This window comes from Mirounga leonina, unplaced genomic scaffold (assembly GCF_011800145.1).
Source record: "Mirounga leonina isolate KUSES-001 unplaced genomic scaffold, KU_Mleo_1.0 Mir_94, whole genome shotgun sequence".
NCBI lineage: Eukaryota > Metazoa > Chordata > Mammalia > Carnivora > Phocidae > Mirounga > Mirounga leonina.
This window is the reverse complement of record NW_023270855.1, coordinates 37,952,792-37,971,088: the sequence shown is the minus strand read 5'-3', so window position 1 is coordinate 37,971,088 and position 18,297 is coordinate 37,952,792. Positions and strand designations below refer to the sequence as shown.

The 18,297-nt window shown below is 59.3% G+C and overlaps 1 protein-coding gene across 2 annotated transcripts in view; it reads right to left on the bottom strand.

Annotated features, from left to right (window-relative positions):
* Positions 1–1,374: 1,374 nt before the first annotated feature.
* Positions 1,375–18,297, bottom strand: part of TKT (transketolase) — a 25,335-nt gene continuing 8,412 nt past the window's right edge. Inside the window, exons 2-15 of one of the 2 annotated variants that reach the window (XM_034998536.1) lie at positions 18,071–18,293; positions 17,106–17,223; positions 16,140–16,253; positions 15,296–15,393; positions 11,430–11,621; positions 9,293–9,411; positions 7,671–7,864; positions 6,183–6,347; positions 4,943–5,099; positions 4,671–4,801; positions 3,969–4,052; positions 3,770–3,863; positions 2,346–2,468; positions 1,375–1,661 (exon numbers count right to left, since the gene is read on the bottom strand). In XM_034998536.1, the coding sequence (XP_034854427.1) occupies positions 1,486–1,661; positions 2,346–2,468; positions 3,770–3,863; positions 3,969–4,052; positions 4,671–4,801; positions 4,943–5,099; positions 6,183–6,347; positions 7,671–7,864; positions 9,293–9,411; positions 11,430–11,621; positions 15,296–15,393; positions 16,140–16,253; positions 17,106–17,189 (1,731 nt within the window). In that variant the 5' untranslated portion in view covers positions 17,190–17,223; positions 18,071–18,293 and the 3' untranslated portion in view covers positions 1,375–1,485. The remainder of the gene's footprint in view (positions 1,662–2,345; positions 2,469–3,769; positions 3,864–3,968; positions 4,053–4,670; positions 4,802–4,942; positions 5,100–6,182; positions 6,348–7,670; positions 7,865–9,292; positions 9,412–11,429; positions 11,622–15,295; positions 15,394–16,139; positions 16,254–17,105; positions 17,224–18,070; positions 18,294–18,297) is intronic. The other variant, XM_034998534.1, reaches the window with a different exon arrangement.

The window sequence follows — 18,297 nt, the reverse complement described above, 5'->3', positions numbered from 1 at the left end:
CCGCCAGCTGGGTGGGGAGGACCTTTCACTGGGACCCGGAGTGTGTCCTGCGGCAGGTGTGGGGCCGGCTGACCTCAGCCGGTACCGGGCAGCGTCGTACCAGGCGGTGCGGTACCAGGCATGGCCACCAGGTGGCGCACCCACCGCCGCTGTGCATTTCCTCATTCTATGGTTTTACTGTTCTTAGTTGGATTATACAAGAAGGGGTATTAGAATTGTGTCAGGACCCAGAGCTCTGGCTGTGAACTGTCCTCCCCTCTACCTCACTTTCCCATGCAGGAAGAGCGGGCTTGACAACTGCTCCCCAGCCCCACGTGGGCCTTGTGCGGCGCCTGGCACCCGCCTCGACCTCCCCGCCTAGCGCTGGTCACCTCCAGCTAATGCTAGCAGGCTGGGAAGCCCTGGCCCCGAGCTGGACAACAGGCCAGCCCTGCTCTTGGCTCCTTCTGGAACTGGTGGTGTTGAAGGCGGACATGGCCCCCAGCACAGCCACACCAGGCTGAGGGGCTCTGTGAGGGGCTGTTCACCCTCTGTGGGTTTGACTGGTTCATACTGCTGGAGCGGATAGCTGGACGGGCAAGCGGGCATGTCTACAAATGCGTCTCCTCCTCCCCAAGGGCGCTAATTTCCTGGGGCCCCCCCCCACCAGTGGCCGGGAGCATCCAGTCTTTCCCCAGCGTTGGTGTGTCCTGGGCCGGGTTCTGTGCGTCTGGCCACAAGCGAGGCCTCCGGCGGCGGAGCGCGGCCAGCAGAGGGCGCTAGAATCCTGCGGTCACAGGAGTGAGACCCAGCGGCATCCAGCCCCTCTCGGTGTGACAAGCTCCTGGGCCAGCTGTCAGGTGGGATCCCAGGCAGCAGAGGCAAGGCCCGGGGACCTGCGCCTTAGCAAATCGAGGGGAGGCAGTTCTGCACATGGGATTGAGAACTTCGGGGTGGTGGTGCCGGGCGGGAGCCGGGCCTCCCGGTTCCCCTCGCCCCCCGCCGCTCTGATGCCACCCAACCTGAGGGTCCCCTTCCCCAGGACGGGGACTGCCGTTTCCCTCTGCTCCTCTGAGGTTACTGGTTCGGGAGGCTATGGGGAGGAGCTGGGCCTATAAGCAAATGCACTTCCCTTCCCCGGGGGGGACCTCTGACCACAGGGCGTGGGGCCTTGAGGAAGGGGAGGCGGGGGCCAGCCGGCTGAGGGTGAGGCCAGAGTGGGTTCCAGCCTCTGCGGCCGAAGGTCTCCCGGTGGTGCTTGGGGGGGAGCAGCAGGTCTGGTGGTTGAGGGCAGACGCTGGGCCCAGGGGAGGTGACCGCCCAAGACTCGGAAGTCTCACCTCCGCCTCTTCCAGCACCGGCTGCGTTCTCCTCAAAGAAACACTTCAGGGCCAATTCATTTTTCTCAAAACATACATTTTATCACTCCTCTCCATACATCTTTGAGCACCTTTGCCAGAATTTCAGGAATGTGAAGATTCCCCCCTCTCGATCCCCCTACCCTCCCTAGGCCTTGGCGACAAGGTCCCTCACAGCCTGTGCGATGGCGTCCCTGTCGATGCCAAACATCTTCAGCAGCTCGGCCGGCTTCCCGCTCCTCGGGACCTCGCCCACAGCGAGGCGGGAGACGGTGATGCCAGGCTCGCCCGCTAAGGCAGAGCACACCGCCTCCCCTATGCCGCCTGCGTAAAGGAAAGGAGACGAGTCAGGAGACGCGGCCTCAGGGTGGGCAGTGGGTGCGGCGTCCTCGGCCCTCTGCCAACCCGAGTTCCTTCCCTTGCCCAAGGAGGGCGGACACAGCACATCCATCACCCTTCCCCGTGCCCATAGCCAGAGCAGACATCATCAATCGATCGTGATACTTATGCGTCCTCCTAAGCCCAAATGTGGCCTCTGAATCATTCTGAACCCCAAGCTCTGGGAAGCTGTCCTGGATGAATGAGCATTTGTACCTGACCCCACAGTCTGAGCCCATCTCTTTCCCCGGATCCTGCCCTGGAGGAGGGGCGGTGTGTGCTTGCAGAGGGCTGCTTTGCGAAGGACCCGTAGAAGACAGAAATTCTGCACAACGGACCGAACGCTCAACTATGTCAGGCACACAAGCGCCTTTCTCCTCTTAGCAGCAAAGTCACGATCCTTCTGGGCTCCCAGGGCAGCAGGGGTTCCAAGGAGCCATGCCAGCAGCCGCCAAGTTTGCTGGGTCCCTGGCCAAGCCCGGGGCCAACAGGAGGCCAGGTGCCAGCTGCCGTCCTGGGGCAGGATGGAGGAGGGACGTCCAGCCCTCTGAGGCCCTTTGCCTGTGGCCCTGGGCCCCCAGCCCTTCCCTGACGCGTCTGCCCCTGGCTCTCTGGCCCACGGCCTGTTACCTTCATAGTAATGGTCCTCCACGGTGAGGATCTTGCCTTTGGTAGCACGGGCACTTTCAAGAATGAGATTCCTGTCCAGGGGCTTGATGGTGAAGGGGTCCAACACACGGATGCTGATCTTCTCTGTGAGAGGAGAAAACACAGGGGCGGGGCTGAGGGGGAGGCGCTGGGTGCCATGGGGGTGTCCCAAGAGTTGTCACATAATTAAAAGCCTGGGCCTATACCTATGCTGGGGAGACCAGCTGTCGTTCTGTTCCCATCACCTGGGTAGTGGTGGGCAGCCCCCCCAGTGGCTTGCCCCCTCCCTCTGCTTATCCGCAATGCCCATGTCCTCTAGCATCCTGCACCCACTGATTCTGGAGCGTCTGGTCTCAAAGAGGAGAAATGCCCTTCTCTCTCCCCTCACATCCGGGGCCAGAGGATCTCAGCCTTTGGACCATCAAAGAACACTGCGTGGCCTGGCAGGGGCCCACACAGCTTCACTTCATCTTCCCAGACGCCTTTGAAGATGCAGGGGAAGCCGGAGGACAGTTCCCAGTGTCGGATGTGAGACAGGGCCAGGGGCTCGCCGGAGGAGGGGAGGGGAGCTGCGGCTGCAGGTACAGGGGCCAGGTCGGGCGAGGACCCAGCTGAACGGCCTCAGAAGGACGAGTCCGTCTCTGCCATGCCTCCTCAAGCCCTCCCCCGGGATCTCCAGCCCTGACAGGGCTGGGCCTCCCCTGGCTTCTCTCCAGCTCCCTGGAGCTCTGGACACGTGGCTCCTTCTGCCCGGGCCTCTGCTTATCAGTTCCTACTCGCATCTGAGGTCATTTTCCTAAGGACACCCCTGTCTGCCTTCTCCTTCCTGCTCAGCACGGCTACACCGTGGCGGCCGCTGTGACTCTGTGGAGCTCCTACGTCCCCTACCGTGTCAGTAGCTGACATTTGTGAGCCTGCAATGCTGATGATAATAATAATAATAATGCTAGGTCACATGGATTAAATCCTCAGGACAGCCCTCCTGGGAAGGTGACATTATCTCCACTTTGTGGATGGGGAAACTGAGGCATGGAGATGCTGAATAATCAGTTCAGGCCTCCTGGCAGGCTCTAGGACCGCTGATCGGACCACCGTGCTGGGGCACCTCAACCCCAGGGCCATGGGGCAGGGGCAGGGGCAGGGCCTGTGGCCACCGCAGCCCCAGCTCTCCCCATCACACTGGCCGCACAGTCAAAAGTGCTCAAAAGGTGGTTTCAGTGGGGCGCCTGAGCGGCTCAGTCAGTTAAGCGTCCAACCCTTGATCTCAGAGTCGTGAGTTCAAGCCCTGTGTTGATACAAGGCGCCTTTTATTACTATCAGCATTTAATCGAATGAAATTCCTTCTCACTCCCGAGACCGTGTCCGCCGTTGGCGCCTGATCTAAGACTGGCTGGGTTCCCCCTCACCTTTCTTCAGCAGGTCGGCAGCAGCCAAAGCCTCGTGCAGGGTCACTCCGGCCCCGATCACAGTCACCTGGTCATCCTTGCTCTTCAGGACCACCTGGGGAGGACACCGGGGCTGGTGAGGCTCAGGGACTGGTGGCCGGGGGCGGGCCCTGGCTTCAGACGTGCTTTGGGGTCTCACTGGGGCGTGCGCAGGACTGACCTTGGCTTGCTTGACTTGGAAGTCCTCGTTGTTGTTATAGATGATGGCGTTTTCTGGGCGGCTGGTCCGGATGAAGCAGATGCCCTAGAATGAAACACAGTGACAAAGGATGACAGGACGTGGCTGGCATGCATGGGCAGCCTTGGGGAGTGGATTCTTTCTAGAAAGGCCACTGCTTCTCACTCGCAAACGTCCACCACGCCAGCGTCCCCACCTCATGCCGGCTACCCCCTCACCCCCGGAAAAGGGACAGTCTTGTCCTCTGTAGCGTGCACCCCCTCCGGACACTCGTCCTGAGGGAGAGCAGCCCCGCGGCTTTGCCAGCCCCAAGCCCCACACGGAAAACGGCTTTTCTTTCAGGCAGGCTGGTCTCTCAGTGGGGCTGCACCCCGCACGGTGCTCTGGTCTATGACATTGTGGCTCATAGTTCCCCGCTCATTCTCTGTCTTGGAGAACCCAACTCCGGGAGGAGACAGGCATCAACAGCCAGACAGACACGGGCTGCCAGGATCCTCACGGGCTCAGTGATTGGTCGGCAGCAGAAAGCGTGGCGTGTGTTTTGCGTTTCCTGGTCTAACTTCCACAAGCCACAGGCACCAGCGAGCGGCGAGGTCAGGAGACACCCTGTGGGGCAGTGAACGGCCAGCGCTACGCCGGCATGCTGACCCCCAGCCCCACGTCGCGAACGGCCATGTGACCAACCTTTGTATTGGCTGCTAATTCCACCGCCTTCTCTGTAGACACCCCGTCACTTGGGTAAAAGACCGTTGCAGTGGGGATTGACCGAAACATGGCCAGATCTTCCAGAGCCATCTGAGAGGGCCCATCTTCCCCTGGGGTACGGGACAGGACACAGCGGAAGTAAGCCCCTCACCCATGGAATGGAATCCGGCCCGCCCCCACCCCCCCCAGCCTCCTGGTCCAGAAGCCTGGAGAAGTTACAGGTGCAAGCCTCCTGGCCCCGTTCAACTCACCGATGGACACACCGCAGTGCGAACCACAGAAGTTGACACTGCTCCCAGAGATGGCCGCCATGCGAATCTGATCGAAGGTCCGCGTGAAGAAGGCCCCAAAAGTGCTGCAGAAGGGCACCGTCCTGTTGCGCGTGGCACAGCCCACCGCGACGCTGACCTGGGGAGCAGACGGGGACAGCGTCAGCCCCAAAGAGGAGGGAGAGGGTGGCCGGGGAGCCCAGGAGCTCACGCCCCTCCTGAGGGCTGGGGGATTCAGTCATCCTAGGGACTAAATTCTCCTCTTCCCATGCAGGAGATTCCTGTGCATGCATGGATTCCACAGTCTGTCTGATATCAAACTCCTTTGATTTGAAATGACCCCTTCAAAAATTCTTTAAAATTATATTCCTGGGGATCATTTTTTTCCTAGCAAACAAGGAAGGCCTTTCAGAGAGTAGGCTAGGAGGCTCGGACACAGACGTTCCATCCTTCCCAGGCTTCTGCAAACCCCGTCCCCATCGTCCTCGCCAACCCCAGCCCTCTGTGGAGACCAGGCCTCCCTCTGCACTTCTATGCCTGAGGAAGCTCCAGACCCAAATCCCGGCAGGCCGTGGCTACAAATCAGCTCTGGAACCTGCCCCCTGACGTGAGCCACCTGCTGTGGCCTCCCCAGCCCACACACCGTGCCCATTTAGTCCGAACCCTCCAGCTGCCAAGACCAGAAGCCCCAGAGAGACAAGTTCAAGTACAGCTGGAGAAGGAACTCTGCATATGGTAGGGCCCGGCGGCCTTCAGAGAGAGGAAGCTCTAGGTGCTAGGGGCCTGCAGGCCAGGCTGGGCTCCTTGGCGAGACGACCGTGGCTGCTGGACCCATTATGTTCCAGCCTTGTGACTGGGGCTCCCCACCACCTGGAAGGCCTTTACCCCAAGAGACAGCCCACTGACCACCACACGTGGCCTACAGACAGCACTTCCGGTTTGCACCTGCAGCCCATTCAGCTCTCCTGTCTGTACACTCATCTAGTACGTCTGCTCCCGAGCATCACACATACATGCCTCTCCCTCGCCGCTGCAGTCACTTGAGGTCAGTGCCGGGTCCTAGCTGTTCCTGGGGTCTCCCCGTGCTCGCCTCCAGCACACACTTGGCATTGCCAACATAGCCCAGAGGAGCAGGAGGACTTCAGCCCTGCCCCACACCCATCGGACCTCAGCCCCAGGCTGTGGCTGGCCCTGTGCCCACCTGCCCACCCCTCGCACCCACCATGTTCTGTTCAGCAATGTAGCACTCAATGAAGCGGTCTGGGTGCTCCTTTCTGAAGATGTCTGAGAAGGTGGAATTCTTGGTGTCCCCATCGAGGGCGATGATGCGGTCGTGGGCACGGCCCAGCTTGGCCAGGGCCTGTCCATAGGCCTTGCGGGTGGCTATCTGTGGGGAGGAGAGCATGGGAAGTGCCCTGAGCACTGGGGTAGGCATGTGGCCTGAAGCCTGGGTCAGCCCCTGGAGGTCACAGCTTTTAGGGAGGAAAAGGATTAAAATAAGGGTAGAAAAGGGAAGTTCAACAACACACAGTCCCGGGGAAATGTAAGTTCTGTAAGGTTGCCAGTGGGAACTTTTTTTTTTTTTATTCTTATGTTAATCCCCATACATTACATCATTAGTTTTAGATGAAGTGTTCCATGATTCATTGTTTGTGCACAACACCCAGTGCTCCATGCAGAATGTGCCCTCCTCAATACCCACCACCAGGCTAACCCATCCTCCCACCCCCCTCCCCTCTAGAACCCTCAGTTTGTTTTTCAGAGTCCATCGTCTCTCATGGTTTGTCTACCCCTCCGATTTCCCCCGCTTCATTCTTCCCCTCCCGCTACCTTCTTCTTCTTTTTTTTTTTTCTTAACATATATTGCATTATTTGTTTCAGAGGTACAGATCTGAGATTCAACAGTCTTGCACAATTCACAGCGCTCACCATAGCACGTACCCTCCCCAATGTCTATCACCCAGTCACCCCATCCCTCCCACCCCACCCCCCACTCCAACAACACTCAGTTTGTTTCCTGAGATTAAGAATTCCTCATATCAGTGAGATCATATGATACGTCTTTCTCTTTTTGACTTATTTCACTCAACATAATACCCTCCAGTTCCATCCACGTCGTTGCAAATGCCAGTGGGAACGTCTACACTGGATGTCTCCGAAGTCCCTAGAGGCCCTGATTCCCAGCCCAGCTGTGAGCCACTGGAGCTGCAGAAGATGTTCTAACACCCCTGTGACAGAGGTCTGAGCTCACCCCACCCTGCACAGGAATACAGAGGGCCAGGCAGTCCGCAAGCCTGGTGTGGGTTCATATGGGGGAGGGCCCTGGAGCAGGACAGGCCTGCCTAGGCTCTGCTAGGCCAGACACGGGGCAGTCCTGAGCTCAGACCCAGGGACTCAGGCTACAGGGCCAGAGATAAGGGGATAAGATCAGGTGCTGTGGGCTTTGATCCCAGCGCTGCCAGTAGCTTGCTGTGTGACTGTGGGCCAGTCTCTTGCCCTCTCTGAGCCTCTGCAGGTAAATAATTTCACAGTTGGCTGTCCCCATGGAGGAGACGGCAGGATCAACACCTAGGATTCCTCCTCTCCCTGAACTAATCTCTCCTCTCTCCCTTTCCCAGCCCCCCAGAGACACATCTCGGCCCCAGCCTCAGGGAACCAGAGAATCATGGCCACCCCAGCCAGACCAGAAAAGCAAGGCCCAACTCCGTACCTTCTCCCCAACTTTGTAGCTGGGTGGGCTGGGCATGCGGATGTTGGTGATGTTCACCGAAGGGGCATCCTCTTGTGGAGGAGTCACGAGGATCTTCTTTTTGCTCTGGATCTGGTTGTGTATTTCCTGGACAATCTGATCAGCCATGTTTTTGGGGAGGGGCTTCCCATGCCAAGCCTCCTTATCCTCTATCCCTGCGGGTACGACAGAGGAGGGCAGAGGGCCTGGTAAGACCGTAGCTCCCGAGGATCAGGAAACTGCTCTGTGGGGCTGACTCTCCAACAGTTGAGGGCAAGCCAGGAGGCCTCGGCCAGGGCAGGAATGCTGTGAAGCAGAGTCCTGTGTTGGGTGACCCTGGTCAGATGACCAGGAGTCTGTGTGCCCGGCACCCACTGAACAGCTGCCAGGTCTCCAGGAGCTGGCTCACAGCCAAGTGCGGGGGGGAGGGGGGCATGCATGAGCCTCCGCACCACCTCCCCACCTGCAGGGAGGGACCTGCTGCAGAAATCCTGCTCGGTTTGTTGAATGGGTCAGTCAAGAGGGAGCCTGGCCGTTAGAGGGGAAGCTGAGGCCCAGAGCAGGGTGAGCACTATCCAGGTCCCCCAGTGCACTGGTGTGCAGCAGAATGGCATCCAGGGGCATCCCTCACCACGCTGCCTTGCTGTGTCGGGACCAGCAAGCCCCCTCCTCTGAGGTCACCTCAGCCCAGGCAGAGCCGAGGACTGACTCTCCCACATAGCACCCAGCCCCCCTATAGGCCCCCAGGAGCCCCCAGAAGCTTTGAGGTTTCCAGACCCTACTTGGTGCTAACACCTGAGGCATCCATGCCAGGTGCTGACAATACCCCAGAGTCCTCTCCTCAACATCTGCCCCCTCCCTGGAAGGTTCCGGAGCCATGTACCTTCCCCCACACAGCAGTGCATGTCCTCATTTGCCCCAAGTCCACGTGGGCAGGTGGGCCAGAGGGGGGCGTGTGGCACAGAGAAGCTGGGTCTGCAGTTAGGCCCCATGTGCCTGGGCACGTGCCTGACCCCTTCTAGCCATGTTTTCCCATGTGTAACGGGCTAGGGCTGTCTCCGCCCGAGGGGTTTGGAGTCCAAGGGGCCTGCGTGCTGGGCGGCAGCACCACTCTCAGGCCCAGCCAGGAACCACCTTCCAGACCCTTCAGGGCTCTCTGCCCAACAGGACCTTGGAAGCCCCTTACCACGGTGCGCAGGGTACCCCGCTTACCTCTTCGGGGAGAACCTAGTCTTCCCAGGTTCTCCGGACTCTGTGTCAGCCCTTCCGCTCAAGGCAGACAGCTGGATGCGGTGCAGATGACACCCGAGGAGGGTGTGGGGGACTGTGTCACACCTGTCCTTTCTCCTTACCCGCGGGTCCTCCCGCCCAACCTGGGCTCCAATCCTGGCTCAGCCACGCGGACCGCTGAGTTACCTCATGGGGCACAGCGTCCCCGGCTCCCCCTTCCCCAGCTCAGTGCACTTGGTATAAGGTGCCAAAGGCCTGGCACTTCCCCAGACATGGGACCTCAGAGACGCACCCCCCAGGGAAAACCCCCACCACCTCGGTTGGCCACAGGGCCCAGTGGCAGGGGTCGGGGGGAGAAGGGCGTGAGGACGAACCTGGGAGCCCCCGGCCCTTGAAGGTCTTGGCAATGATGGCCGTTGGCTGGTGCTTGGCCTGGCCGAAGGCTTTGCACAGTTCCTCCACGCTGTGTCCGTCCACGATGACGGTGTGCCAGCTACGGACAGATGGGTGAGAGTGAGCGGCAGGGGCCGGGCCCCCGGGAAGGGCTGCCCTCGCTCTGCCACACGGCTGCGGCCTGGGAAACACTAAAGGGGTGCCTGGGGGGCTCAGTCGGTGAAGCATCTGCCTTCAGCTCAGGTCATGATCCCGGGGTCCTGGGATCGAGCCCCGCATCGGGCTCCCTGCTCAGCGGGAAGCCTGCCTCTCCCTCTCCCTCTGCTGCTCGCCCCACTTGTGCTCTCTGGCTCTCTCTGTCAAATCAATAAATAAAATATTAAAAAAAAAACCAAAAACACTAAAGACTTTGTTTCCACTTTTGGTTTTATTTTTTCTTTATCCTTTTTTAAATTATTTTACTTCCTCCTACTTGCCTCTGAACAGATTTTCTTTCTCTTTCTTAAGATTTTCTTCTCTTTCAAAGCTTGGTTCATTTATTTTCTCTTTTGCTCCTGATCTACTTGTGTTTCCTGAATGCTGCATTGGGGACAATGCCCTGGGTCTGGAATCTGTCTGCTGTTAGATTCTTCAAGAACGTTTTGGCCTGACTTTTGTTTAGGGAACGCATCTGGTCACTCCACAGATGCTGGATGTGAGGTGCTGGAAACATTTATCAAACGGGCCAGGGTGCCTGGGTGGCTCAGTCGGTTAAGCGTCTGCCTTCAGCTCAGGTCATGATCCCAGGGTCCTGGGATTGAGCTCCGCATCGGGCTCCTTGCTCAGCAGGGAGTCTCCCTCTCCCTCTGCCTGCCGCCCCCACTGCTTGTACTCTCACTCTCTCTCAAATAAATAAATAAAATCTTAAAAAAAAGAAAAGAAAAACAAGCCAGGCCACCAAACATGTAAGGGAAGGAGCCGGGGCAGGGCGCACTTTCCCTTTAAGGCAGTCCTTTCTGGGCCTCGGTCACATCAAGAGTAATAAGGTAGCAGCTAACGTGCACTGAGCGCCCGCTCTGTGCAGGCCCCGGGCCGAGCGCCACACACACGAACCCACCGAAGCCTCAGTATGACCCCTGGGGTGCTGTGGCTGCCCCCATTTTATAGACACGTAAACGGAGACTGACACTGAGGTTGGGATAACCTGCCCAAGAACACAAGGCAAGCTGGTGACACAACCAGGACTTCAGGACACAGGTTACAGACCCAGGGACGCTGCCAGGGTTATGCTCCAGGTCCCCAACCGGTGTGGCCTGAGGAGGCTCCTGGGACACCTGGCGGCCCAGTTTCCTCCCCTGTCCGACAAGAGTATTTCCTCTCCTCGCTTTCTCTATCAGGTCAGTCATCAGAGATAACAAACCTGCGGCTGCTGTGTAACCAGGGACCGCAACCCCACCTCAACCTTCTCCAGGCAGACTCATCTACAAAGCGTGGCCCCGGAGGCCCAGGGTCTTTGAGACTCCTCAGCTGAGGCTGAGCATGGGGGCCCAGGTCCCCTGGAGCCCCAGGAGCAGCTAGGCTTTTATTTGGGGCAGGAGAGGGACACTGAGGTGAGGGCCCCTCTGGCTAACACCCACCCAGATGACCTCCCCGCTTTGTAACATGGAACTCTGAATTCTCAACCACTCACGCCCCACGGTGAAGGTCAGAAAACCCCGTGTCCCACTTAGAGAGGCGGCCTGTTCTGCCCCCTCAGGCTGGCACAGGAGGCGGCCCCCAGACGGAGGCTCAAACCCTCAAGAGCCACATGTCCCTTAGCCTCACGGAGCTGGCCTGGTTCACATGGGGCCCCTCGTCCCACCTCAGCCAAGGACCAAGCGAGGAAGGGTGCAGTCATGTTACGTGGATGTGGATGCTCTGAGGACTATCCTGTCCCACAGCCTCACCAGTAAAGGAACTCACTCACACTGGGCCTCAGCCCACAGCTCCAGGCTGGTGGCCTGGGTCGCCACTTTTAAGTCTGAAATTGTGAGCCAAACGCTGAAGAACAGACGCCTTCTTTAGATAGGGCGTGGCCTCCTGCTGACTCAGGCCCTGAACCTGAAAAGCTCCCCGCTCGGGCCACAGCCCCGGACTTACCCGAAGGCCTCGCAACGCTTCTGGTAGACGTCCACCTGGTGCTGCAGGGGGGTGGGGTCGCTCTGGCCCAGGCGGTTGATGTCAAGAATGGCAATCAGGTTGTCCAGCTTGTAGATGCTGGCGAAGGCCATGGCCTCCCACACGGAGCCCTCGGACAGCTCCCCGTCTCCCAGCATGCAGTAGACGCGGTAGCTGTGGAGAGGCGGTGGGTCAGGGGCTAGCCCCCCTCACCCGGGGCACCGTGCTGCCAGACTGTCCCTCCTGGAGAGCCTGTCCCCCTGGGGACGGGAGTAGCAGCCATATGTGACACGCAACAGTGCTGTCCGTCAGGTCCCTGCTGCCCACCCCGCGTCCACACCCAGGGTTCTGCTCTCTAAGATCCAGAGAACAGGGGTTATTAGGGCGCTAGTAAAATGAGCAAGAACTGGTGGCGGGAGGGGGCGACTACTCTCACTGTGGGGACAGGGCTTGAGCCACCTGCATGGGGTGGGTCTGCTTCTCTCCACCCATGTAGGAACTAGGAGTACTGGGGAGCCCTGGGAACTTGATCCCAGGAGTGGGCTGGGGGGGCCAAGATGTGCCACCAGGGGCAACCCAGGGTAAGCTGTCAGGTGGGAGATGGGTCACTAACAAGGGCAGCTGAGGACTGGGATCATGGTGGGGACAGTGCCTCATAGGATGGGCTGTCCCCAAGGTTCCAAGGCTGGCTCTCACCCTAAGATTCATGCCCAGCCCCACTTCCACCCCAGGGGCCTTGTCCTGGGTCAACAAGGCAACCACGATGGCGTCAAAGGCAGTGGGACCTGGTAAAAAGAGCACTGAACTTGGGGCAAGTTACCCAGTGAACAGAGCCTGCTCTGACCCCAGGGAGGGTGTCAGACATGGCCCCATCATCCCCAGGCCGGTGCGTGGCACCCAGGGGCTCCCCGAGCCGAGCGGCCCTGTCCTTGAGGTAGGTACAGTTGTTACTCCCAAATCACACAGATAAGAAAAGAGGCTCAAAGGTCAAGGGACTTGTCTAAAGGTCACACAGCTGGGGAGCAGCCGAGCGGGGATTCACACACAGGTCGGACCGCCTGGCCCGCGCGGTCCACTCCTTGCTGTCCAGGAACGCGCACAGCTGGGGCAGCGCAGGGCCTGGCCGTTCTCCCCCTCCCGGCCCAGCGTCCAGCTGTGTGGCCCCACGGGGTGAGGCTCGTGCGGGGACAGGGACAGGCTCAGAGGGGACACAGCCGCCTTGCCGCTGCAGCAGGCAACAGCCCTGGAGCTGGGGAAGAGGCGGGAGGGACCGCCAGGGCACGCCGTCAGCATGACTCGGCATGACTCAGCACCTCTGCCAGCTGCCAGGTCAGGGAGGTTCCTGCATCCTCCCTCTGCCCTGCCTTCCCTTCTGTGGCCCTCAGCAGGCCAGGCCCCCGGGGCCTGGGCCGAGAGCAGGGGTCTCGGGGCCCGCACTTGCAGGGGTCTGTCCCCGCGGCTGGTCTCCTCTCCCCTCGGCACGCCACAGTGGGGGCCCAGGGACGCTGCAGGGGGTTGCATCTGGCTCAGCAGCTCCCCAGAGTGAGCCGCCTAACGGCACCAAGGCCAGAGAGACTGGAGGGAATCTGATTTACCTGGGAAGGGATTCCAGGGAAACACACGGCCGCCTTCCCCAGCCTGCACCCCCTGCTGTGGAAGGCAGACTGGGGCCAAGGGTGGACACAGCCTCAGGCTCCAGTCACGAGGGCGTGCTAGGGTCCCCGAGGAGACGCCGGGGAGGCCTGCAGAAGCTGTGTATTAAAGCTGCTGGATTTGGGGTGCCTGGGTGGCTCAGTTGGTTGAGTGACTGCCTTCGGCTCAGGTCATGATCCTGGAGTCCCTGGATCGAGTCCCACATCGGGCTCCCTGCTCGGCAGGAGGCCTGCTTCTCCCTCACCCACTCCCCCTGCTTGTGTTCCTGCTTTCACGATCTCTCTCTCTTCAAATAAATAAATAAAATCTTTAAAAAAAAAAAAAAAGCTGCTGGATTTGGAGCGGGGGCTGCCAAGGCCCACAGTCATGAACTACCCTGAAGACAAGGGACCCTAACGTGTGCCCCAGACGTGTTTGAAAAGCACCTCAAATGTCCCACCACAACAGGCCTGCCCAACGGGTTACAGCAGATCCATAAAACAGAAAGACCATTACGCAGTCGTTAAAACCAGCTCTTGACAGTTAGGGGAGAAAATGTGCACCATGTTTAGAGTTTTCTATTTTTCTAAAAAGAAGAATGTACAACTGTATACATACTAAGCGCTTCGTCAGACAATGGGGCCATGGGGCCCAAGAGGAGGTACCTGGCGGCAATGTTAACGTTAAGGCTTGGCCACTGAGGAGTTCACGAGGTTACCAATCCATAAGTTTCTTCTCACAATAACATGGAGGAAATAGGATATGTTAAGTGAGATTCAAATGGGAGGTAGTTGAGAATAGGAAAACGTTCATTTCCTTTTAATGCGTTTCCATATTTTTCACATGAGTTGGTATTCGATAATTCAAACAAAATTATTTCAAAGAGAAAAGAAAGAGAGCCAGCTTGACCTACGCTCCCTGGTAGGTGGACAGGAGAGACGTGACCAGAGGCCAGATCTAGTCTATCAGGCCCCCAGCTCCAGGAGCAGGGTAGTTCCCCGGACAGCCCCGCCCCCTCCTCCCTGCAAGGTACAGTCCAAGGGCCTGAGCCTTAGCCAACCCTGGCTGCTGGGAACCCAGCTAAACTTCTCCCTACACTGGCTTGTTCCATTATGTTAGGGTCAGGAAATGACCCTTCACAGGGAATTACTTCAAGCATCTGTAGGGAATAATTAACTCACATCTCTGGTTCTGTGCCAAATAAAATACTCTTAAACATACATCCCATTCTTTGTGCCTTTCTTCACTTCACGGTGAATCACTTCTGGTGGAGCTGAGCTTGGCCCCAAGAGGGTCTGGAAGGCCTCACAGCCTCAGCTCCACTCCTAGAGAGCGGTCTCAGGATTCCCTCCCCCGCCACCGCATAAAGTAGGTGCTCACTGCGGTCCCTCTCTTCTCTGGGCCCACGGTCACCACCACACCATCATGACTGCCCTGCCTACGGCCCTTCTCTTGCCAGTGGGGTGGACTGTAGGGCACTGGGGAAGCCCAGCTGCAGAGCTGGGCCCTTCCTGCCACCCGCAGGCCAGGCTTCACTAGCCCCTCCTCCAGGAATCCTCCTACTCACGGGTCCCTCAGAGCAACCTGGGGACTCTTAATATACTCTGGATACACACCCTGGGTTCAAATCCTGCCTCCACCACGAGGCAAGCATTTTACCTCAGTTTCCCATCTGTGAGAGGGGTACGTGTACTCATGTCACCACCCAGCCCTCAGGGGGCTTATCGGGGTGAAACCCTATAAAACACCGAGTGCGGGGTCCCAGTCAGTAAAGGAATGAAGGAGCCATCTGACGCATGCTTTCCTTGAGTCTGAGGCCAACTCTTCTCCCCTCCTTACCAATAAAGATCCCTGTCTGCAGGCCAAATCTTGCCACACCACACAGCCTTGTGACTGAGATCTGCCACAACGGGGTTCTCTTCCAAACTGCCCCGTGCTGGACCAGGCTGCCTGCCCACCCTCTGCTGGTCCTTCTCCCCAATGTTTGTCTCTTCTCTGACTGACAGGTGGGGCTTGGGGATGCCCAGAACCCTGCAGAACACATAATCTCCTTCCCCAAGATAAAGGCAAGTGGCTCGAGCCTGGCATGTGGCGCTTCTTTAGACAATGGGGCCATGGGGCCCAAGAGGAGGTACCTGGGGGCAATGGTTAAGGCTTGGTCACTGAGGACCCCTCCCAAAACTACTGAGGGTAGGGTTGGGGAGTGGAAGCCTTACCTGGCTTTGTCGAAGTATTTGCCTGTGTAGGCCATCCCACAAGCGGCCCCAAGGCCCTGGCCCAGGGAGCCAGTGGCCACGTCGGTGAAGGCTTGTTTCTGTCATAGCAAGAGGGCCACAGTTAGTCACAGCAAAGAGCAGGCAGGAGCATTAACCCACCCACCCTCCCAGGTGATCCAGGTGCAGGCTGGGTGTGCAGAAAGGCCCGGCCCCAGGGCAGCCTGCACCTGGAGTGTGAGCTCTCACCCTCCGGGAACGGTCACGGTGGGTGCGGTTCACATACCAGCAGTGCTCACAAGGGAGCTGGGCGACCTCAGGCTCCCACATCACCCACCTCACCCCCACCCATGACAAGACTCATGAAACACCTAGCCCCACCGGGTGCCCAGATGGAGGGTGAGTTTTCATGGTAACCTATGAACTCCAAACACTTGCAGGCGCCAGCACCTCAGGGAGTAAGCTGGGACCCTTCCCTGGGGTGTCCCCAGCACCTGCTGCGACCCCCTTATTGACCTCGCGGTGAACCTCTTCTCCCCAGCTGTGTTGACGAGGCCAGGGCGGCCCCGTGGGGGCAGGGAGGCTGGGCGCATGGGGCTGGGGAGAGGTCTTCTCTGCAGCTGACCCCTGGGCTGGGGCCTCCAAAGGCCTTGCCCTTAAGCACCTGCTTGGGGTGAAGAGTGTGCCCTGGAGACACCGACTTCCTTCCTTCTTCACCTCAACGCCCTCTTCTCCCACTTTCAACACCCTCAGTTTCTCGGCGGGCACCCCGCCTCCCTTCCCACATGCCCTGAAAAACAGGAAGTGGACACAGAGAGCTCTGCTGCTCCTGCTGGGGTGTGCTCACCGGGACGGGGTGCCCGTCCAAGTCAGAGGTGATCTTCCTCAGGTTCAGCAGCTCCTCCTCGGGCAGGAAGCCGGCCTCGGCCCAGACGGCGTACAGGATGGGAGCCGCGTGGCCCTGTCGAAGCGGGGGGGGATGAGCGGCGGAGGGGGCGTCAGCTGGGGCGTCAATACTGGGGGGCACACTGAAAGTGGGGTCTGGATGAGCCCGTCAGCCCTTTCAGGGAGGTGGCAAGTGAAGGCCACATCCCCCTTCCATCCCTCTGCAGCCCGAAGCTAACCACAGCCAAGGCCGAATGGGCCCTGGGACAGGTGCAGGGGGCGCACAGCTGTGAGGCCCGCCGATGCCAAAACCCCAGCAGGCAGCCGGCCGCCCTAATCCCCGGTTTCTGGCATGGGAGCAGACTTGGACAGACTTCTAAGCTCTCATGCCTGCCCTGGGAGCCCAGAGGCCACGGGGCCAGGCCTGGGCGCAGGTGGATTTCAGGGGTCCGTGGCATGGTTTTTGGCTGGGAGTCTCATGCATGAGTGGTGGGACCGGGCGCCTCGGCCCAAAGCCTGCTACAGTGCTCCCCCACTCCCCAGCCAGCAAGCGCGGGCCCTGGGGCGCCGGCCCGGCCCAGAAACACATGTGCACCAAGCCTCAAAGCTGTACCCCAGACCTGCACTTGAGTCCTGCCTATTCATATGAAACAGGGGCAGAAGATCTGGCAGATCATTCTCACAGTCCCCAAGGGATTCAGCTGTTTATTTCCTAAGTACAGCGGCTGGGTCAGCACAGAGTGAGGCACCAAGGAGCGGGGCCGGGCTGGGCCGGCAGACAGGGAGTGCGGGTGGAAAGGGAGGGCTGGGGCCAGGCTGACACCAGGGGGGAGGTCCCCTCAGAGATCCCTCGCTGCCAGCACCTTCTCACTGCTCCAGGCCCATGCGCCACCTGGCCCAGGTGAAGGGGGGCCGGCTGGGCTCCTACCTTGGAGAGCACAAAGCGGTCGTTGTGGGGGTTCCGGGGGTCCTGGGGCTTGTAGCGCATGGTGTGGAAAAAGAGGACAGCCATGATCTCCGCGGCACTGCAGCATGAAGTGGGGTGGCTGTGGGCCAGGAGAGAGACAAGACCCATGCATCACGGCCCCGAGCCTTGGGGAGACAGGGCTCACCCCAGGCCCACATACGGGGACCTAGGGGTACATATGCCAAGGAGCGGCAGGCCTGGCTAATCAGAGAGCCACACACTCCTGCTCCTGGGACGGCTGCGTGGGGTCCTAAGGACGCCACTATGGGTGGCACGGGGTCACCCTCTCCCAGAGCCCAGAACGGACCCCATGCAAGGCAGCGCGGAGGCTAGAGGTTAGAGCCTAGATTCTAGGCTTCTAGCAGCAGCCGAGGAGCGGGGGCCCCGCTGTGTCTGACCAGCAAGCTACGTCCCAGGGGCCCTGCTCAGGACGCTGCCCACTCGCGAGGGGCACCCTGCCTTCCCAGCCGCCAGAGGTGCTGGTTCTCTCAGGCCATGGGCAGGCGGCAAGGGTGAAGGCTCATGGAATGGCCACAAAGCTCCCAGCAGCCTCAGTACCTGGAGTTGGCAGCCAGGAAAGTGGGGCTTCGGACTCTCCGAGGCATCACTGAGCTACTTGGCCGTTTTTCAACTGGCATGGGAAAGGCTAGCCATTAGGAGCCAAGCTTTTGTGCAGAATTTAAAAGGCAACACATATTATCTCATATTCCACAAAGGCTCCGATCATGGAAAAACAACAACCCTTTCTGCCTGTCACAGGGGCAGAGGGGCTGCTGACAAAAGCAAGAGGCTGCCCTTCCAGCCCTGGAGTGGTGGGGTCAAGGGGTCTCCTCCTTTTTTTTTTTTTTTTTTGCCTTTTGCTCTACTAAATGCAGTTCCTTACAAGTAACAATTTGCATGAGCAACAGAAAATGCAAGGGTCACACCTTAGCGGAGACTCGATGAGGTCTCTTAGGACCCTTGTGAGTCAGCCAGTCGGGGGGCCAGGACATGCTGGAATTCCTGGTCCACAGTTCTGTGAACAGGTACAGCCTCAGGGCACGGGCCTCCCAGCCGCCCGCTCCATGCAGCTTAGTGCAGCCCTCGGCGCTGCTCAGGGGTCTGACACGGAAACATGCCCGATGCCAAACCCAAGGGCACATGCAGCACCTGG